This window comes from Xyrauchen texanus, chromosome 23, assembly GCF_025860055.1.
Source record: "Xyrauchen texanus isolate HMW12.3.18 chromosome 23, RBS_HiC_50CHRs, whole genome shotgun sequence".
In the NCBI taxonomy this organism is placed as follows: Eukaryota; Metazoa; Chordata; class Actinopteri; order Cypriniformes; family Catostomidae; genus Xyrauchen; species Xyrauchen texanus.
Window position 1 is genome coordinate 34390595 of NC_068298.1, and position 23524 is coordinate 34414118.

At 38.5% G+C, this 23524-nt stretch overlaps 1 protein-coding gene across 4 annotated transcripts in view; it reads left to right on the forward strand.

Moving 5' to 3' along the window:
- LOC127617193 (transcription factor COE3-like) overlaps positions 1-23524 on the forward strand; it is a 125608-nt gene that overhangs the window by 71716 nt on the left and 30368 nt on the right. For 2 of the 4 annotated variants that reach the window (XM_052089120.1, XM_052089118.1), the window contains exons 7-10: positions 16229-16310; positions 16644-16761; positions 18200-18333; positions 19059-19185. In XM_052089120.1, the coding sequence (XP_051945080.1) occupies positions 16229-16310; positions 16644-16761; positions 18200-18333; positions 19059-19185 (461 nt within the window). The remainder of the gene's footprint in view (positions 1-16228; positions 16311-16643; positions 16762-18199; positions 18334-19058; positions 19186-23524) is intronic. The other 2 variants (XM_052089121.1, XM_052089119.1) reach the window with 1 other exon arrangement.

Consider the following 23524-nt stretch of genomic DNA (forward strand, 5'->3'; position numbering starts at 1 on the left):
ATGCCACATACTGGCGATTGAGTTTAAGTCATATTAAACCCGGAATAGTTCTTTTAAGGATTTATAAATATTCATTTATGACCAATTATTCATTTATAATTGTATCATAAATCAATGACATGCAGTTATAACAACACTTATAAAAAAAAAAACAGTTAAAGTTAAGACTTGCAATTCTTAACAAATAGTGATAATTTAAATAGTGATCAGTTTGAGATTGCATTTTCCACAAAGGATACATTCTGTGCTGCCTTAAAATTTGGCTAAATGAGTTATCTTGAAGGCTTTATAATTGAGATGTCAATCTTTTGGAATAGTGTTCCAGTTGCGAATGTGCATATGATGCCTAGGCAGCTCACTAGGTTTTGAAACCGAGCATTATTGTACACTTCCACGAAATGTCAGATTTCTATCTGTTGTGTTTTAATGAGGGAATATTCAAGACATCAATACTCCACAACAGACACTTTCTTTTTTTATGATTCTTCCTGAAATTGAGTGGCCATAGAAAACACCTACCATTTCTCCTTGTCTTTCCACCCACAAAAAACCTTTCCATGCTCTCGCTGTCTCACTCCATCAGTAGTGGCTCCCTCTGTCTGAGGAAAAAAACAGCAGGCCTGTGGGTGAAAAATGGGGCCATTTGGGCTTGTTTGTAAGTTCTGTCAAGAAGCAGCACCCCTGGCCTGGCCCGGTTAACAAATTGGATGTTTAATCTGGTGACATTCCTATCTGGGCCAAGGGCTAATGTATGTGTCTAAGAATAACCGGCCAGCCGGCCTGATAGATGGGAAGCTATTATAGGTGGTATTTAAATCTGAGCGCACAATTCCTCTATTTCTATAGTGGAAGAGTGACAGCTTGATTTCAACACTGGGGGGCTTGGATAGAGCTGTCAGCCTATACAGATCAAGCAGGGATTTTCTTTGTTTTCTTTTCTTTTTCACCATCGTCTCTCCTTTCTCTGACTTGATTGATTGGACAGGCTGTTAACCGTGATGGTTGAGATGGAAGACAGTGTTGTAACTGGATATAGGAAGTAGATATTCTGCTTCCAGACAGAGATCTTTCACTTGAGTTCTTGACTTAAGAGACAATGAGACAATGGTCTGCTGGACTAAGGTATCTCTACAAGGAGATTCTGTTTCCTGTGATCTTATAAACTTGTCCAGCATTTGTGCTATAGAGGCTTGTTGAGGGGAGGTGAGCTATCTCTTTTAAGTGATTGGGCTTACGTTGGTATACCTGCCTGAAAACCAAATCCCATATACTTCAAATGAAGGAGGGACATTAGTCATATCTAGGAACCATGATATCATAGAGAGCTTGGATATGGACTCTTTTGACTTGGGCCATTTTCTTTAAAACGGTTGGGATCAGGGACTTTTGCAAATCTAATGGGTTTTGATTATTTTGATGGAATATGCATAGCTAAAATGAGACAATGTTTATGCCATGACCTAGTGGTTAGCTCCAGACACATTGAGCCAGGCGCTCCTATGGGAGGCACAGATTCAAATCTGACCAAAAATTATGATTTAAAAACCTTAATCATTTGTAGATTGATTTCCCAATGTAAATCACTGAATTCACCTGGCAACGTCCTCTTGGAGAAAGGCATATTGTTCTCAGTGCATAACACACTGTGTAACCTCCCCCCGCTGTTTTACTGACAAGCCTAACAGTTTGAACATTGTCTTAACAGTTATTACATATACCCTAACTTTCCCACCTATATCTTCTACCTTAAGCCAATTTCACACATTATTGTGCATGGAGACCTAATCTGCTGTTAGAACTACTTCTCTTGCCTGGGCAATATCATTTTTTACATTTTACAGCAGCTACAGTCATTTAATGCATGTATGTTGTTCCATAAAATATTGCATTTATTGTGCTCAGCACAATGAATCAGAGTTCACAAGGAAGTGTGCAGTTTCTGTCGGCATAACAGCTTATGTGAGAGTCTAGCAGGTTTTTGGAGTTTTGGTTATGGGCGTAATAAGTGACTGCACTCTGTTCAGGAAGTGCAGCTTGCAGTAATTTCTGATCCATTCCTTCGGTCTGAGGTCAATGGCGCTCACGTGTTTTACGTGCTCTCAGCTCATTATTGCATTATGTCATGGATTGATTTCAATTGGAGGTACAAATATGTACTTTGCCATAGCAACAGGGGCCAAAATAAAGCTAAGGAGGGTCTTGAGAAACTTGATCGGATGGGAGGAGTGTGCCTATGTTTGTGTGTGTGATTTGAGTTGCCTCATCTTCAGTCTTTGCTGTTAAGTACAACCAGACACAGAGACACTGTTCACTGGTCCAAACAAACACATCCAACCATCACAGTTTTTGCAAAGATCTTCCCTTGTATTTTTCATTTCTTATCTCTCTGTAGCCTATATCCATTTCTGCTGCTTTGTCTTTCTAATTTCTTTCCCAAAGAGCAGATGTTTTGGAAGAAGGCATGGCCTCGTTTCCCCATCCTTGACTCCAGGAATTCTGCATCTTTGTTAAATGACTGATCTGTAATAAAGCAACATCCTTACCCAAAGAATTAAACTGTAACACATAACTCATCATGCACTGTTTTATAAGCAATCCGACTTATGATTTTATTTTATTTTTTTTAAAGGTGGGACTCAAGCAGTATTTAAGGAGCAGAGTATTGTATAGTTTTTCTCCCTCAAGTTTTTTGCCTTCTTACTTTCGGCCAAAATGTAAGACGTCCAGACTACTATGTGACACAACCCAAACTCAGAACAACCTAACAACTGCACCCAAGCAACATGCTAACAACCACTCATAACACCTTAACAAACGCATAGCAACGAATTGGCAACCACCCACTACACCTTTCCCTCGTAGTGCTGACCTTTGCATGTGAAAGCACTGCTCTAAAATTAAAACTTTAATTATTATTATAGTAGATTAAGATCTAGGCGCTAATAGGTCAATGGTTAAAAGTGTTTTTTTATTTTAATTTGTTCACGTTATTTCATACATTCACAGGTTGATACTTTTTGTATTTTTTAAACATATTTATTGAGCTTTTTGTTTTTTTTAAACATATTTATTGAGCTTTTCAATTTAACACAACTGGAGTACAAAAGACACACAAAAAAACAAAAACAGTGAGAAAAAAAACAAAACATTCACCTAGCTCCAGAAATACACAAATGTTGCAGTCAGAATAAAGAATACTATAAATATACAAGGGGTGTAAAATTACAAAACCCCTTGGAGCATAATAGAGCAGAGATGGGGCTCTAAATAGTCCAAATAGGGGGTCCATACCTTATAAAACTGTAGAGTGTTTTTTTACATATTACAAAAGTAAGATGTTCCAGTGGAATCAATTAAAAAATAACCTTTTTTAAGCACATGGGTGAAAGGGAGGGGTTAAAAAAATGCCTGCGGCTGGGGGAGTCAATCTATGGATCATTTTAAATTGTATTGCTCCTATACAATAATGGATAACTTTTTAGCATGGGACCAAATTTGCTCCCATGTATTGTCATCAGTAGTAATTGATAACTCTTCTTCCCATATACACTCACCTAAAGGATTATTAGGAACACCTGTTCAATTTCTCATTAATGCAATTATCTAATCAACCAATCACATGGCAGTTGCTTCAATGCATTTAGGGGTGTGGTCCTGGTCAAGACAATCTCCTGAACTCCAAACTGAATGTCAGAATGGGAAAGAAAGGTGATTTAAGCAATTTTGAGCGTGGCATGGTTGTTGGTGCCAGACGGGCCGGTCTGAGTATTTCACAATCTGCTCAGTTACTGGGATTTTCACGCACAACCATTTCTAGGGTTTACAAAGAATGGTGTGAAAAGGAAAAACATCCAGTATGCGGCAGTCCTGTGGGCGAAAATGCCTTGTTGATGCTAGAGGTCAGAGGAGAATGGGCCGACTGATTCAAGCTGATAGAAGAGCAACTTTGCCTGAAATAACCACTCGTTACAACCGAGGTATGCAGCAAAGCATTTGTGAAGCCACAACACGCACAACCTTGAGGCGGATGGGCTACAACAGCAGAAGACCCCACCGGGTACCACTCATCTCCACTACAAATAGGAAAAAGAGGCTACAATTTGCAAGAGCTCACCAAAATTGGACAGTTGAAGACTGGAAAAATGTTGCCTGGTCTGATGAGTCTCGATTTCTGTTGAGACATTCAGATGGTAGAGTCAGAATTTGGCGTAAACAGAATGAGAACATGGATCCATCATGCCTTGTTACCACTGTGCAGGCTGGTGGTGGTGGTGTAATGGTGTGGGGAATGTTTTCTTGGCACAATTTAGGCCCCTTAGTGCCAACTGGGCATCGTTTAAATGCCACGGCCTACCTGAGCATTGTTTCTGACCATGTCCATCCCTTTATAGCCACCATGTACCCATCCTCTGATGCTACTTCCAGCAGGATAATGCACCATGTCACAAAGCTTGAATCATTTCAAATTGGTTTCTTGAACATGACAATGAGTTCACTGTACTAAAATGGCCCCCACAGTCACCAGATCTCAACCCAATAGAGCATCTTTGGGATGTGGTGGAACGGGAGCTTCGTGCCCTGGATGTGCATCCCACAAATCTCCATCAACTGCAAGATGCTATCCTATCAATATGGGCCAACATTTCGAAAGAATGCTTTCAGCACCTTGTTGAATCAATGCCACGTAGAATTAAGGCAGTTCTGAAGGCGAAAGGGGGTCAAACACAGTATTAGTATGGTGTTCCTAATAATCCTTTAGGTGAGTGTAGATTTTACCCTCTGTGTATCATCAGATGATGTAAAACTCATAGAACCTTAAAATGAACTCAGAGACATCTTCCTGGATGTTGAAAACAACAAGTTATCAATAGAAGATACTTTAGGGTTCTTAATAAGGGTTGTATTATTTGTAATATATTGTCTTAATTGGAGAAAATGAAAAAGTCATATTTCGGTAGTTGGTATTTCTGAACCAATTCCTCAAATTACTTCAACCTGTTATCCAAGAAAATGTCTCCTAACCTAATCACCCCTTTGCTACAACAACGTTTAAAATCCTTTGTCCGTAATCTCAGGGGCAAAGTCAAAATTATTTAGCATAGGGGGTAAAGGAGGAAGTTAATGAGATCTTCCTTCAAGATGACAAACAGATCTCCATGCTCTCAGGATATTACCTATAATATGGTTGTCATATGTCTCTCTTATACATTTGAGAATCTTAACAAAAACAATATCAAGCCAAATCGAAGAGATATAATTCCTAACCCAATCAGATATGTATCTCAAGTGAGAACATAACTTATATATCTAAATATTTGGAAGGTCTAAACCACCTTGGTTTAGATTTATAATTCTAGGCTTGCGTTTACTCCAAATGAAGGAGCTGAGATAACTATTCAGATCCTTTTACACCCTATTTGAAAACAGTATATGGACCATTCAAATGGGATACAACAATCTGGGCAAAACATCCATCTTTACAAGAGATTTTTGTCTCAGTCATGAGGAATTCCAATGCTCTATATCCTGCTGTATCTTCTCAAACATAGGGATTTATACATCTGCTTCAGCAATGAAGCAACAAAAATACCCAAAATAGACAAAACCTGAGGGATACCATTTAAAAGGAAATAAATGGCACAATATTAGGTTTAGTGATTAGAGTACCCATAGGCATAGCTATGGATTTAGCTAGGTGGATTTTGTATCCAGAAAATGTATTGAAACGATTAATTAACTCAATAAGAGCTGGGACTGACTTCTCAGGATCGGCTTAAAACACTAATACATCGTCAGCATAGAGTGTAAATTTATGATGTATGTGTCCCAACTGTAAACCTGAAATAGACATTGCCAATCTAATCACTTCAGCTAGTGGCTGTATAGCAATCGAGAATAGGAGCAGTGACAAGAGACAACCTTGCCTGGTGCCTCTGTACATAGGAAAAATATTCTGATCTAAGCCCATTTGTCAGAACTGCAGAGCATGGATCTGTATATAGCACTCTAACCCACTGAAAAAAATTGTCACCTAGGCCAAATTTCTCCAAAGCGAAAAAAGATAGGACCATTTTATGCGGTCAAACACCTTTACTGCATCCAAAGAGTGGACGAGCCCATCTATGGATTTTAGTTTAAAATCCTAAATAACAATCAGGAGGCATCTAATATTGTTTGAAGTATTCCTTCCCTGTATAAATCCCACTTGATTAACTCCAATCCAAGTTGGCAGGATATTTTTAAGGCACAAAGCTAAAATTTCCGATCAACATGTAATTATGCAATTGGTTTATATGAACAACACAAATCAGTATAAGAGAAGTTTTAGCTTTTTAAGGTTCTTAGGTAGTTCTTTAACAACAAAAGAATCATTAAAAATATCAAGCAATGGATCAACAAGCAAATCTTGAAACTCTTATAAAAACTCACAGCAAAACCCATCCTGGTGACTTTCCATTTTTTAGACCAATAAAAGACCAATATAGCAGTAATAATCTCTTGTCTAGTATTTGGGCCATTAAGAGCATCTTTCTGTATTTCTAAAAGTGTTGGGAGATTAATCTAGGACGAAAGATCAGATGAATATAGATTCATATAAAATTCCTTGAAAGGCTTGTTGATATTTCTATTATCATGAAAACTATTATTGTCTGAATCAACAATAGTCATAATAAATTGGGATGTTACACTATGTTTTGCAAGATATGCTAGATACGTCCCCAAATTATCTCCTTGTGCATAAAATGTCTCGAGTATCCACAGTAAGGAGGCAATCTACTTGCCTGTAACTCCTTCAATAAGTCTGCTGAAGGAGAACTGAATTTTTTTCTTTATCAAATCCAAACCCCTCTAATTTGCCATTCTTTGATGTTTAATAGAGGAAGAATATGAAATAATTAGCCCTCTTGCATAAGCTTTACAGGTTCCCATAATAATGATGTATTATTTATAGATGACAAATGAATAGACAGAAAGGATTTAAATTCAGAGGAGAAGTAATCTAAGAAGGAACTGTCCCTAAGAGTCACAGTATTAAGTAGTAAATCCATGGTCATACTAGCATGATTCGAAAGTAAAATACTTTGTATATTACAAGATGTAACTAAATGTAGGTCAGTTTTAGGAAGATAAAGTAATGTAATCTAGATTGACAGAAATAGGAAGCAGAAAAAATAGTATATTCTTTATCCAAAGATATAATATACTTTTCCGTACATCAACAAAACCAAGATCCTAGCAAATGGCCTGAAAAGACCTGGCCAGAGTAGTAAGAGGTGCAGAACTATGTGGGTATCTGTCCATAAATGGATTCATCAGACATTTGAAATCTCCATCCACGATCGTCAAATCTGCTGACATGACAGAAAGGTCCACAAACACTTTACTAATGAAGTCAGATGGATGAGCTGGAGGACAATACATGTTTAGTATGAGAATAACCTGTCCCTGTAACATACCCGTAATTATAAGACAACGACCATCCCTATCTTTAACACAGCTTGAAACTTTAAAGGCAAAGAACATTTGATGAGGATAGCAACACCCCTACTTCTGGATCTTAATGATGAAAAATAAACCTGTCCAAAAATACCCTGTTGTATTTTTAAATGTTCTGCATCATTCAAATGAGTCTCTTGCAGATGGGCAATATCAATATGAACTTTTTTCAAGAAAGTATTTTTCTCAATTTTACAGGGTTGTAAATACTCCGTATGTTCCAAGTGCAAATTCTAAGCATACCAGAGGATTACCAGACATCATTAAATATATCTAGTATCAGTGTATACATATTACTTTTTACATCAAGGCCTGTTCGTGCAAATGACATTTGAAAATTCTGAGCAATAGAACAAAATATGAAGAACAAAGCAAACTGCTTGAATCAAAACAACGTGCAGGGGAAACTATTCACTTTCTCTTCTTTGGCAAGCTTCCACCTGCCCACCCAAACCCAGCTCACATACCTAAACATAGGATAAACACAAATAACTCTATGCACCTGGCAACATGCCACTTGTTCACTCAGCAAGTTGTAAGATAATGAACAATGTTTAGTGATACTACTCACGTATCATCAGATCAGTTGACGTAGACTCAAACCTGTAACAAAATAATAAAAATGAGTAAAACATCATGCACATTTTGTTTAGACACCCAACAACTGTCTGTAATTATTTGAGAGTCTAGCCGAGATTGTCAATAAATGCGACGACCACCTCCTGTATGACAAACTGCTTCTCTGTCCCGTTCACAGACAGCTTCAGAGTTGCAGGATACAGCAAGGCGTATTCTATCTTCATATTCTTTAGTCGGTTCTTGACCTCATCGAAAGACTTTCATTTCTTAAACACCATCACAGAATAGTCGTTGAAGAAAGAGATTATTGGCCCCGAATCAGTGCTCCGATCAGGATCGGTGCTGATATGACGAGCTGTGGTCAACACATGCTTGCTTGTCCATGAAGTTATTGACCTAGGACTTATTTGGGTCCAGGTTTTTGCACCAAGGTTCGATGGGCACAATTGAGTTTGATCCGACTTGCTTTTGAGTATGGCTCTGGCAGCCACGTTTAGAAGAAATTCACTAGATTACTTCCTTCTGTGTCTTCAGGGAAGCCAACAAGGTGCAAATTACCTCTACACCCATGATTTTCCAAATCACCAATGTACTCTGAAATTTCGCCCATTTTCTTTAATAGATCCGCAACCTTACTTTGTAAGGAATCTGTTGTATTCTCCACACTGGCGATTCGTTCTGCCGGCCCAACTCGATCCACCAATGCTTGAAATGGTTTGTTAATTTATCTCGGCTAGAACAGTGTCCATCTTTGCATCCAAAACCTTTGTGATGTTTTTGGTTAATCTATACATAGCCCGAGTAAAGTTTTAACTCCCTTCCTCATGGATACTCGTGTTCATGTCTTCCACATTAGCATCTTGCTCACCGTCACCTTTAGCAGAACTCTTTGAGGAAATATTCTTAGATCTGGTCATTTTATCTGATATTGTACAGCAACTGCCAAAATATATAGAATGAATTCACTGAGTGAATGTGTAAATCTGACGGGTATTTGAACTGATATCACCGAAGCTCCCTGAAAAACATGTCTATACTCTGTGATGACATCTTGATTACCCTCCCCCCCACCCACCCATACCTTTCTAAAATATACATGAATTCCCTTCTGTTTATCACCCAATAGATGTTTAACAAACTCCCCAGGAGCAACTTTCCTGATTAAGAAATATTATTTAGAATAAAATGCATATGAAGTGGCTTCTAAGCCACCTTAAATCAGAGCTCATTATGTGTGTCTCTGATATGTGCAGGAGTCTGTGAGCGGTGTAAACTGTGTTTGTACTCATAACAAAGGTAATAGGCCAGGGGAGCAGACATTAGAAGCAGTGTAAAGGATGAGATCGAGTAGAGAGAGACAAAGATCCATTCTAGAGACTGTTTGAGTGCCTTATTAATTATTTACTCTGATTGTACACGGTCCTGTAATTGCCATCTTGGCTAGTGAATAATTGATGACGTGTAGGAGAGCAAACCCAGTCTCTCTCTCTCTCTCTCTCTCTCTCTCTCTCTCACACACACACAATCCTTGACATTTTACACACCTTTATTGTTAATACTATAGTATCTTGTCCTCATTGACTAAGATGATTTTGAAATTGGGAGAAAGTCAATCAAAGGATTTTACCAGCTCTGGTCACTCCCAAAACATTCTCTATGCTGCTATACAAAATAAATTAATGGATGGCACTAAATTATGACAGAGAACTGTATTGCATGGCTTTAAAATAATTAAACAACAGCTACAACTAGGCCGTCCAGAGGACCAGTAGTTGCAAGCACAGTCAAATGTTTGGGTTTTGATTGGATATCTGTTCAGCAGAATTACAGTGTGTTGAGAGAGAGGAACATTGTGAATGAACAAAATGCAGGGTGCTAATCCAATGCCAGGCACAATTTCTGCCCATTTTTACCGTCCCACAGAAGAGCAGTTTTTCATAGAAAGCAACAACGCTCACTGTGAATGGTGGCCAAGAATTGGAGCCATGGCAGCTTTTAAAAATATCTCAGCTGAAATATAGATTTTTTTTATTCTTCTTCCTCTTCTTCTTCTTGCCTAACGTAATAAGTGAGAGACTCCAGGGATGTGTGCATGTGTGTGTGAGATGATGGGTGTGCAGACAGAGATACTCTTTTTCACACATCATTTGAGGACGTTTGTTAGTGCGTATATATATGCGTGTATGTACTGCATGGGTGCTGGTTTGTTTGCCTGCACATATTTCTTTATGCATATACTCATAAAATCAACAAGGCAGATACATCAACCAGTACTTTTTGCTATAAGTAGGTACTAAAGCAATTAGACTGAATGGAGAGCAAATGGGGAGGTCTCCTGTTTCTCAGAGTTTTCTCCTGAGATAAAGACCCTAGTAATCTCACATGTGCCTTCTCTCAACTCGACAAGTAGTAAAAATAGTATAGATGATGAAATTGTAAGAAATAGTATGAGATGGCCTGTACAAAAACGTTAGATTTTACTTCCAAATAAATTAAGTTTAACCCCTAACTCGAACCTAAACCATTCCGTGATTTTAATATTGTAATCACTATGTGTCACATAGCATAAACCAATCCAAACTCCAATTTGAAGCCTTGTTGTAAGTGGTCAGGAGGTGTCTCAGTAGTCTCAATAGTAAGTGATGCTACAATTGTCTCTTGAAGGGCTGCAGTATGACTCTTCACATAGCCACATGTTATGGACCCTGATCTTCACAGTCTGAAGCTACCTGCCCAGATCCTATGGTGTCATTCCGGCCCAGAACCCCAGTCCCATGCCAGTCCCCTGAGTTAGAGACTGCGAGAAGTGGAGGGGGTGCTCTAGACCAGCAGTAATTCCTGACTCTGTGTTGGAGGCACATTAGGGACTGACAGGGCCACACATCCCCTTGTAATTGATTGCAGGCCAGCGTAATGAGGTGACGGCTTACAACAGAGACGCCAACTCCCTCATTATCTTTACCCACTTTTTTAAGAGCAGAGAGAGAGAGAGAGCAAGAGCGAGAGACAGCCTGAGAGAGAAAGGGAGACAGCAAAAGAGGGACAGAGAGAAGGATGGAGAGAAAGAAACACTGAGACTAATAACCGAGCCCTGGCTCTAGAAGGCCATTAATTATTTATGTTGTTTTAATAAGTTTTAGATGGGAAGGGAGAGGTTCAATGTGAGAGTTAGTCTTAGTTTCTCTCTCTCTCTCTCTCTCTCTCTCTCTCTCTCCCTGTTCACACCTCAATTTTGCCTACTCTGTCATTCTGTCTTTTCATATGGCTGTCAGTTCATTTCATTCTGGGGTCTTTGTATCACAGGTACAATATATTTCATTGTAAAGGCCCGTAGGGGACTTGGTGGTGACAAGTATCCACACTAAGAGTTAAAAACACTTTGTGTCTCTGTGAAAGTAATCATTATATGATATGATTAAGTATATATGGTTTATAATGACCATAAATAATCATAAAAAAAATAAAAATAAAAAAAATCTTAACCTGTTGATACGCAATTTGCCCGCACTCTGGGAAATACATCTTTTCAAAGGTCTGAGGGTTTAACATTGATATCCAATCTCTGTTTAACGATAGTAATACTCCAGAAACAGCAATGTATTTATTTGTGCCAGGAGTACAAATGAAAACATGCAATATCAAACAGGACTTCATACGTTTGTTATGAAATTGCGATCGCCAGATAAATCCAGTTCGCCACACTTGGGTCAATTGTCCATGACAAGCGTTCATTGAAAAACATCCAACAGCACTTTTTGTCCATAAAAGTGATAAATCTGAGAAATAGTGATATATTCTCCATTGTTTACATTAGTGCTGCACGATTAATCATATCGCAATCGCGATATCAGCTTGTGCGATTATATGATGGCAAATGCTTCGATTTTATTGAATAAATAAGTGCATGTGTGGACGTGACAGCCCATTCTCTCTGAGAGCCGTTTGCCCATTTTCTACACAGCTAATAAAAAATGACCAGTCAGTCTCAGTGTAGGGAGTGGCAAGTGTGGTCATGTCATGTGAGTTTCTGGTGTTCAGCGTGGAAATCAGGTGAAGATGGACACCGAGCAGACCGACACTGAACTGGTGGACTGAAGTGAATGGGGCCAGTCCATTAACATTAAAGTAAACAGTTTCAAATGTTTAGCCATACGAATTAAATAGTTTACATGTTAATATGATTTTGTGTGATAAATAGCTTACTAACCTTTTCTGCCTAGAGTAATATCCAATATTAAAGCTTCAACAAAACTTGGATCGGCAGTAATCCCTGTAATCTGGTAAACACCATAACACTGGGAATTCCTAATTCTATCACACTATAAATCATCTATAATGTTAGCGTCTTGTGGCTCTACTTTGAAACATTGTTTATTTTAACATCTATGGACTGGCTCCATTCACTTGCAAAAAACATAGATTTCTTTTTTAATGACATGAATGAGGGAAAGCATTTTCTGCAGTAATCAAAATTATGCCACAAATCCTGTCGATTGATCTTAACTTGTATTGAACCTGGAACATTCATTTAATCGGTTGTTTGTTTACTTGTTTTATAGTAAAATATATAAACATCATTAACGCAAGATGTTTACTTCAGAAGTAAAATTGTGTATGATAAAATTAATTATACACACACACACACATATACACTCACCTAAAGGATTATTAGGAACACCTGTTCAATTTCTCATTAATGCAATTATCTAATCAACCAATCACATGGCAGTTGCTTCAATGCATTTAGGGGTGTGGTCCTGGTCAAGACAATCTCCTGAACTCCAAACTGAATGTCAGAATGGGAAAGAAAGGTGATTTAAGCAATTTTGAGCGTGGCATGGTTGTTGGTGCCAGACGGGCCGGTCTGAGTATTTCACAATCTGCTCAGTTACTGGGATTTTCACGCACCACCATTTCTAGGGTTTACAAAGAATGGTGTGAAAAGGAAAAACATCCAGTATGCAGCAGTCCTGTGGGCTGAACATGCCTTGTTGATGCTAGAGGTCAGAGGAGAATGGGCCGACTGATTCAAGCTGATAGAAGAGCAACTTTGCCTGAAATAACCACTCGTTACAACCGAGGTATGCAGCAAAGCATTTGTGAAGCCACAACACGCACAACCTTGAGGCGGATGGGCTACAACAGCAGAAGACCCCACCGGGTACCAATCATCTCCACTACAAATAGGAAAAAGAGGCTACAATTTGCAAGAGCTCACCAAAATTGGACAGTTGAAGACTGAAAAAATGTTGCCTGGTCTGATGAGTCTCGATTTCTGTTGAGACATTCAGATGGTAGAGTCAGAATTTGGCGTAAACAGAATGAGAACATGGATCCATCATGCCTTGTTACCACTGTGCAGGCTGGTGGTGGTGGTGTAATGGTGTGGGGGATGTTTTCTTGGCACACTTTAGGCCCCTTAGTGCCAATTGGGCATCGTTTAAATGCCACGGCCTACCTGAGCATTGTTTCTGACCATGTCCATCCCTTTATGGCCACCATGTACCCATCCTCTGATGGCTACTTCCAGCAGGATAATGCACCATGTCACAAAGCTCGAATCATTTGAAATTGGTTTCTTGAACATGACACTGAGTTCACTGTACTAAAATGGCCCTCACAGTCACCAGATCTCAACCCGATAGAGCATCTTTGGGATGTGGTGGAACGGGAGCTTCGTGCCCTGGATGTGCATCCCACAAATCTCCATCAACTGCAAGATGCTATCCTATCAATATGGGCCAACATTTCTAAAGAATGCTTTCAGCACCTTGTTGAATCAATGCCACATAGAATTAAAGCAGTTCTGAAGGCGAAAGGGGGTCAAACACAGTATTAGTATGGTGTTCCTAAGAATCCTTTAGGTGAGTGTATATATATATATATATATATATATATATATATATAATGTGGAAGCAAAGAAGCACATATGCACGTATGTTATGTCAAGTAATTTATAATGGCACATTCCAAAGACATCTATGTTTGAAATTTTTATTTTAAGGTAGCATAGACAACTATGCTCTTACAAAGGAAGTTTATTTGGCATGGCCCAAAGACTTTCATTGCATATCCATTTATGTAAAAAATTAAAAAAAAAAATATATATATATATATATATATATATATATATATATATATATATATATATATATATATTTATATATCTTTCTTACAAACTGATGGGCAAATTATTTTTTTTCGGTGGTACTACACAGCAGACCACAGATGCTGTGGATAGAGCGTGCACTTGTATTTAACCCCAAATACCCCTTTAATGTCTGTTAGTTACACTGGACCCTTTCTGAATCTGCCCTGCGCCTGTCTTTCCACTCTGCCCCGTTTTCCTGTCTGAGATCTCCATTTCACCCCAAGCCTTGCCATCTAAAAGCAGCCCCCCCCCCCAACCCCCATCCTACACACTTCCAAACACTAGGCTAGTCCTGCACCGATCCGAAGGGAGCCGACCCACTTTGAAGTGCTGCCTCTTTTTCCAGGATGAGACCTGGAATCTCGTATTCCCTGTCAACTCCTGCCCAGTGGCAGATGGAGATGTCTAGACCTACGAGACTCTCTCGCATCACAGGCCCATCACCCCCCATGCTTCTCTCTTTCCCTCTTTCACCCTCATATATCCGTTTCTCTCTTTCTTAACCATATTCCGTGTTTCTGTAAACTCTGCTGTTCCAGAACTGGCTAAGCAGGGCATGTTTCAGCCCGATCCATGCAGGGTTCTCTACTTTCAAATTTTTACTGGTTGGTGATAAACACAGTACTCCTCTAATATCTGAGAAGAGCTTCACTTACAGCCCTTGTCTCCTGCTGTGTTTTAATTCAATCCTTATTGATCCATATCTCTCCTTCCAAGGTCTCCAATATCATATGAATGGAGTTCAGGGATGGGTTCCCCATATTATTGTATTCCATGGCCATAAAGGGCATTAACAGCCAACAGAGCAACCCAGATCAAGTATCAGTCGATACTAGCTAAAGAGAGCAGGCTTTCTCCCTCCTTGTCTCTCTCCCCTTCTTTCTATTTATCTGTCTTACTTGCTAGATTTCTCTCTTGCTTCTATCTCTTTTTATCTCTCTTTGGGCATTCACTTTAAGAGTGCTGATGGGGTTAAAGTATATATTGTGATTATGTCACTTGTTAAAGTGAGGTTCTAAAAAATTGCTTGAGTTAGCACAGTCTGTTTTTAAAGATATTGTTACTGTCTTATTAGGGAGAAATCAATGCCATCTGCAGATGGCAACCATTTTTATCACCGACAGGGCTTTCTCACCACTTCTTCTCCCAGCATCCCTCTCTCCACGCACTCTGCAGTGGAGGTTATCCTGTGGTTAATGTGACATGGCTGTCTGTGACCTTGCTGGTTGTTAACTGCCTGGATTATTATTGTGATAATGTGGCAATTAAAAGGAAAGCACTCCATCAAAATAGTGGGGCTTATGGTCCTGGAGATGAATGCATAGATATTACCAGCCATGGGAAATGCATTAAGACTGCAATCCATTTCTTACTGTAGCCTACCTCCAGCAGAGGAGGCTATTACAGCTCATCTTCATTGATATCCATTCACGATCAATAGCGCCAGGCCGATGTAAAAATAAATCAACAAGGCAGATTTAGTCTTCAATATAAAGCTCATCTCTAATTACATATCATACGTCTACACAGAGTGTCTTTTCGGAGTCTGTGTTGAGACTGGGCTAAATCACTCTTTGATGGTTGATAGCGCGCTGCATAGAATACATGGTTTTATATTCCTGAGTGTGAAAATTATATCGATGCTCTCTTTTTCCTGTAGTTTAAAGTTGAAGTGTATCAATTTTTTATTTACTTGAAAATATTTGATTGTATCTATGCAGAGTCAACTATAAGTAATCCATTTGAAGATTGATTGAAAAATGAATATGTTGTTCTGACACATGACCAATGGTGTGAATTTGGGGTGGGACTATCCACTTGCTGGGCAGATGTAAGAGTGTTCAGGGAAACCTCTTTGAAAACAATCATTTTTGTTGCAGTTCCATTTAGTGACACTAGAGGTGCAGAGTAACTCTCTTCAGCTCTAAAGTCATGTGAATGCTTGTGTTTTCATGTGGTCAAGTCTCTCATAAAATAGTTTTAATTTTCTTTCTTTTCCAGATTCTTCCTGAAATTCTTCTTAAAGTGTAACCAAAACTGTTTGAAAAATGCAGGGAACCCCAGAGACATGAGGCGATTTCAGGTACAGATATACAGAAAAATGGGTTGCTCTTTATTTTACAATAATATTAATAACATGCAAGTATACGTGTACTTTCAGTATACTTACAGCGTACTCACCCAAGAAAGTACTGAGTAATATTTGGTAACTACATTTACTTAATATGGGTTAAGGTTAGAGTTAGGTTTAGGGTAAATACCTAGTAATTACTAGAGTAATTTTCTAATTAATATTGTAATTATATAGTATGTAAATGTAGAATAGTATTGTAAAATAAAGTGCAAACCAAAATTTGGTTTGGCATGGTACATTTGGACAACCAGCCAAACTAAACATGTTTTGTGGTTTTCATAGGTGGTGGTGTCCACCACAGTGAATGTAGATGGCCATGTCTTGGCCGTTTCAGACAACATGTTTGTCCACAACAACTCCAAACACGGGCGGCGGGCCCGGCGCTTGGACCCCTCTGAAGGTAAGATGTAAACCTTACAAAATTACCATATTTACCACAGTGTGTATTAGAAATGTCATTATTAAATTAGTGATGCTTGTTCATTAAAACCCTGCTGAAAAAAAATCAGATGTTGTGTTTTAAATGCTAGTCTATAGCATGCTAGTTTGCTAGTGTTCCCAAAAGGCTTCTTAACTAGCATAACCATCAAGTCAACAAGCTTCACCTGAAATACCATGCTGGTCGACCAGCTTTAGCAGCTCAATTTTGCTGGTGAACAAAATGGCAATGCTGGTACATATGCTAGACCAGTACCAAAACCAACCAGTATAAACCATCCTGTTTGTAAACCTGCATGGAAATTGCAATGAAACTGATCAAAGCTGGTCTTTTCACCAGAGATTAAAGTAAAAAACAAACTTCTTAGTCAGTTCTCACCTAGTTTTTAAAGTGCGAGTAAAGTAGACCGTGTTTTCAGTTCCCATCTGTAAATCTTGAAGGGTTGGCCTGCACTGGGTAATGACGCTTTGATATGATGTGATGAAAGTTTCCACAGGACATCACCTCCCAGCTGACCTCAGAACAGTTCCTGTATGTAAGAAACTGTGATTAGCTCTGTGACTCATCAATACTCCATTGAGCTCTTGTTTTGAAACTGAGGGAAAGCAAAGTCATTGCTCTGCTTCAGTAATCCTCTGAATAGCAGAACATGAATAGCAATTCACCAACAACTGCACATTGCAAGAAATGTGCAGACTTTCATCTTTAACACACGATAAAACGAATGCAGATATTGCAAAGAGAACAGCTGTTTCATTACAGCCCCAACAGGTGAATGCAACTCACACCCAACGGTTTTGTTTACTTTGATCTATTCATCTTCAAGGTTTAAAAATTCCCTATTTCCAGACGTGTTTACTTCAACAACAAAGAGAAAATGTAAAAAGCAATTGGAAGTGATTTTGAGTCAAAAGTTTGGAAACTTTGCCATCCCTTGATGCTGTTTGAGTAAAGTGGTGACCAGTGTATGATGCTACGTGGAGTAATGTGGCCTGAAGTTGCTCTAAGAACCCTTTAGTTTGTCTATTAGCTCACCAAACTCAGGCCAATAAATTCCCCATTCCATAGACAGTGGAGACTGAAGCAGTCATTCAGTCAACCTGTCTGTCTCCATACCACCTGCTCAAAGACGGATTTAAAATAAAAGACAAAAAAAAAAAAAACTTAATTGTTTGTTTTTAGCTGAGTGATGTGGAGACACCAAAGGAAACAAAAATGGTTCAAATGTGCTCTTACAGTCATTGGACATCCTGTTAATGAGTTTTTTTTTCTTTTTTCATTGAGGATATCTGGGCACTCTAAACATATTACGTTATTGAAACGTTTCCCAAACTTTGTAGGAGCGTTGCCACTGTCCTGCTCTAGCTCAGTGCATTTGTTGTGATCTTGTTTTCTGAAGCAGCCACTCCATGCATTAAGGCCATCAGCCCCAGTGAGGGATGGACGACTGGGGGGGCCACCGTCATCATCATTGGGGACAACTTCTTCGACGGATTGCAGGTGGTCTTTGGCACAATGCTGGTTTGGAGTGAGGTAGGTAATAAAGTATGAATAGCTAAGCTTTGAACATCTATATGAAAATATCTGACCCTAGTCATCACATTAACTTAAATATTCAAATGTATTAGTTTTATTATATATACAATTACTATGTATTATATACAATTTTAAAATATTTATACAATAAGAATAGGAATACAGCACTTTTTGTTTATGTACATTGTTTTAAATCCAAGGTACTCAAGGGGTCTGTGAACATTTCGATTTTCAGATTGAGACAAGAAAAAAACTACAGCACAAAACTTGATAACGCTATACAATAAGGTTCCATTTTCCATCCATTCATGAACTAACAATTAACAATACATTTGTTACATAATTTATTAATCTTTTTTTAATGTTAGTTAATAAAATTACAATCATTCATTGTTAGTTCATGTTAGTTCATAATGTTATCTTATACGACCTTTGATTTTACAGATGTATAGTATATGTTGAAAGTATCATTAACTAGGATTAATAAATGCTTATTAAGTATTGTTCATTTTCATGTTAACTTATGTTATTAACTAGTGTTAACAAATGGAACCTTATTGTAAATTGTTACTGAACACTTTTTCTACTATATGGCTAAAATCTATAACTGTGTCCTTGAAGTAATGGATCACTCTTTAGCTTCAGTATTAACTGTTTTTAAATTGAAGACTTGCCTGTGTATTGAGTGTTGACCACTGAACGTGTGTTCTGATGCCTTCTAGCTCATCACACCTCATGCTATCCGGGTGCAGACACCCCCAAGACACATCCCTGGGGTCGTTGAGGTCACACTCTCCTACAAGTCCAAGCAATTCTGCAAAGGAGCACCGGGACGCTTTGTCTACACAGGTATACAACACTTGCAACTGCCTGGAGCTTTTGCCACCATCTCCAGCATCAGAATACATTTCTGTTACCATTTTTAGAAGTTGATCTTTGCATGTCTTCTTTGTCCCTTTTCTCGAGTGCTTGCCAGCATTTCTTTAACATAAAAATAATGTTGCCTTCTTTGCAATCCTCAAAGACGGTTTCCCAAGATAGCATAATATTAACAGGTCCCTTTTCTACCATAAAGACAAAAAAGTCTACAATAACAGTTGTGTCTTTACCTTTGGTCATTGTCCGTTCTGTTGAGTCCAACAGGCAGGACTAGTAACATTTATTCAAATCCCTGCTTTTCATAGACTGATTATTCCATCAGAATAATCCAGATGCCAGTCAAGGTAGGCAAAAGGTCAGATCAAGGACTGTTTGGTGTGATAAGAAAATGTCACAGTGACGGTCATAAAAGAGAGAGAAAGAGAGATGGTGTTAAGGCTTTCTGTTATACATCAGCTTTATCTCAGTGTATTTCCCACTCTCTTTGTTCAAATCACCTCTCATTCAAATGAATTCATCGTGTAAGCAGCAAAGAGAGACAACTTTACAATGGAGAGGACGGCCCTGTCTTACCTTCGACCGTTCCATTGCAATGGTAATATCTGCCAGGACCGACAAGATGATTTGACTGACAGCTGTATGGTGCATCGCTTTTATAAATCCTGAATTATGAATAGTTTGAATTCAGGGCCAGTCAACCCATTAGGCGACATAGGCCTGTGCCTAGGGCGGCATCGCTTTGGGGGCGCAGCGGGTGACAATCTACCAAGCCAATTGTAGCATGTGTCCAATCTGTGTCGGACAAAATGCACCCTGTGCGTTCCGATACCGTGTTGTGGTGCCCCCCACGGAACATCTAAATAGTGTACTAAATGCCGTACTACCATACTACTCTTACTGTTTCTGTCATATCTGTGTTTGGCAAAAACAGTGAGAGAAGTATGGATTGTATGCCATTGTGGGGCTCGTGAATCGGCGCAATGCCTGATAGATGCGTGAAATAATCTCTGTTTTGAGTCGGTTCTTCTCAATGAATTTATCTAAAGTAAGGGCTGAATTCTTTTAAGTGCTTTGTCAAGCAGTAAAACATGCTTTAGAAGACAGAACACAAAAACAACACGGAATGAAGTGGATGTATTTACTTGCAATTCCTTGAAACAAAACCTGCATCTGCATTCAATCATCACATGCAAGTGCAGTCTGTGAACGATCGTCTACAGTGCAGGTAAAGACATTTTCTAAATGAAAGTGTATCAAAACACTAATGTTACATGAAAGCTCTTAAAAGTACCAAAAATTACAAAGCCAATGCCTGTTTATTAGACATGTTCTTTTGAGTTGCCTATCATATAAATATCATAATATATTATAAAAAATACCAAGGTTTTACCATATAGGACCATCACTGTACCATGATACTGCCACAGCAGGCTTTTGAGAAGGATAAATTTGATAAACTTCATCTTGTGCTGTGTCCTAACGTCAAAGGTGTCACTATGTTTTTATTCCTTAGTTTAATTAATGCTACACAATATTCAGTATGTAGTCTATTAAAGAAAATGTTCAAATGATGCTCTTAAAATAACCACAAATGAATGCTTTGGTGCTGTTTTTGCAATAAAATAATGTTGCCGAATTACATTCGAGATAATATTCAGAACAACAGCACTCTTGCTTGTACCAAAATCGCCCTAGATTGGACATTGTACTCCAAATCTTCCCCAGAACACATTTTTATTTTACATTACAAATTAGATTCATACATGCATATTTTAGATTATGTATGCACTAACGTAGAGTCAGTAACTTGTTTACTGTGCCAGAGATGTGTGATATTCATAAATGTGAAATGAAGCAGACTTTAAAATACTAAATAGGCAGACTGTGTATAATTGAAGACGAATGAGATTGCGTCTAACCTCAATGATGTCTTCCCCACCAGAGATTTCCCATAAGCCCCACTGAGCTCAACTTTACACTGCATTGCAGCTTGAATCAAATTAATTTCTTATCATCAGGCACTTCCAAATGAACTAAAGTCAGTTTGAACATTTTGAAAGTTACTTTCTTTCAAAATGTTACTTACATTGACATGATGATTAATACATGTAATTAATCCCATATATCAATACTAGCTGAGAAAGGCCCCCAGATAATGATTATTCAGTATTAATAATAAATAAATAAAATAAATATACATATATTGTAATATTTTTAATATTACAATTCATTTTAAAATTACATATGCATCATTATGGCAGACAAGTAAAGCACTGATTAGACAATACAAAAAGTTGCTTTAGAAGTCAGTATATTGTTTATTCCCATATCATTGAACAAAAGTCTAACACTAGTCTACACAGCAATCTGTCCGGTTGTCACAGGGCACTTTCTTGCGTTCCGTCTGCGCTATTTAAATTTCTTGAGTCTGAAAGATGCTTTTAGAGCTTCTCACTGGTATTCAGCATCATAAAGGCCTGAATTAAATTTGCGTTAAATGTGTTTAATGTGTTAAATCGACAGCCCAATTTGAAAGGGATACATTTAGGTCATCAGAAATTAAGTGTTTGGGCCACATGGATTTGAAGTGGGGTGTTGGTGGATACGTACATTGGCAAATTAAACTGCCAGACACAGTTTACTTTTATCATATTCCTTTTATCTGTCTTTAATTAGCACTAATAGGTCCCAGAAATGCTTCAAAGATGGTCAATATGCCAATTCTACTGATTGTAGGTTGACTGTCTTATCTTTAGTAAGGTGCATTAGAAACACAGAGCTGTAGTGTTCAGAGGCATGTCTTCAAGTGAACTCACAGCTATCAAAATTAACCACTGGGGCTGCTACAAGGAAAATTCACCACTTTGCAGCTGCTAGATGTAGCTTTATTATTGCTAGCTCCAGTGTTGATAAAGCTACTTTGAACCTCATTTAGCTTGCCAAGGTACTTTTTACTAAAATTTCTGTGTATTTTGTTGTAATGTTTAGACAAAATAAAAGAATCTTGTTCACCCAGGAAATTAAAATTATTTTTTAAAGATAATGCTTTTAATTATTGCCAGAGGTTGCTCAGCAGAGCTACATTATGTGAACAATACAATGTGAAACAAACCTGAAAACATTTCAAACATGGCACGGGTTAGTTAGGATATCTCCAGATTATCAGCATGATAAATCCATTCTCAGTTTCAGTGTTGCAGCTGGTATGTGGTAACTATTACAGCTCTCTTTCTTTCTCACATTTACTCTGTTATCTCCGACTCTCCCAGATCTTCACTTCTATTCTGTGTTAGTTCTGCTTTCTGCCTGCATGCATTGTTAAATCCTTAAGTCCACCAGCCCTTCTCTCTCTCTCTCTCTCTCTCTCTCTCTCTCTCTCTCTCTCTCTCTCTCTGGGGATATGACTCCCCAGGTGTTGGGTTAGAGGAAGGAGGGCGAGATGAGTGTGAAGAGCCTGAGGGTATTGACTTTCCTGGGAAAACACAGCTCTCTAAAATCAGTAGCCAAATACTGCAATAACTCAACAGCCATTGATCCTCTTTCCCCCACGGCCACATTGATCTATACATTACAAGCTCTGAGACTGGCGACACAGATCCAGCCTACGCTAACACAGCTCTCCCAATCATCAGTAACTTACTGGCTCTGCCATAATAATCATAATAATAATACCTACGGTCATATGTCATGTATACACCTAAACGACAGCAGAGTAGCAAACTGTTGCCTCTGGTTTGCTAGTTCTTGCAACTGGCTAGTAAATACTGCTGAGTCAAAAAATAGAGTAGCTCAGCATAAGGTGGTTTGCTGTGCTTAGCTGGTTTGAGCTGGTTTGGCTGGTCTCCTAGTCTGGCCAAACTAGTCTTCAACTGGCCCTCCAGCCTGAACAAGAAGGTGTTTAGCTTGTTTAGTTGGTTGGCCAGACAGTTTCACAGTCTGACCAGCTGACAATGGCCCAATACACCTCTAAAACTTGCAAAACAGACCAGATTTAACAGTTTGGATAGACCGGGAGACCAGGTGATTACCTTAGACTGCCGTAATCAGGTTTTAGTAGGGGATTAGCAATTAAATTAGCAGCAAATGCATTGTTTTTGGCAGTTGAGAGATGGCACTGAATTCAGCCTTTTGGGTTTTTTCATTTATTTGATTGTCTAGTCAAGGAGATGGACCATAATAAAACATACTTGTATTTGAAACACTGACTCTGACCTGAAATGGTAGGACTTATTCCCTATTGGTACTATTTACATTCCAAGCAATTGCATAATATCCTGGAAACAGAGGCTTAGAGAATACAGCAGGGGCA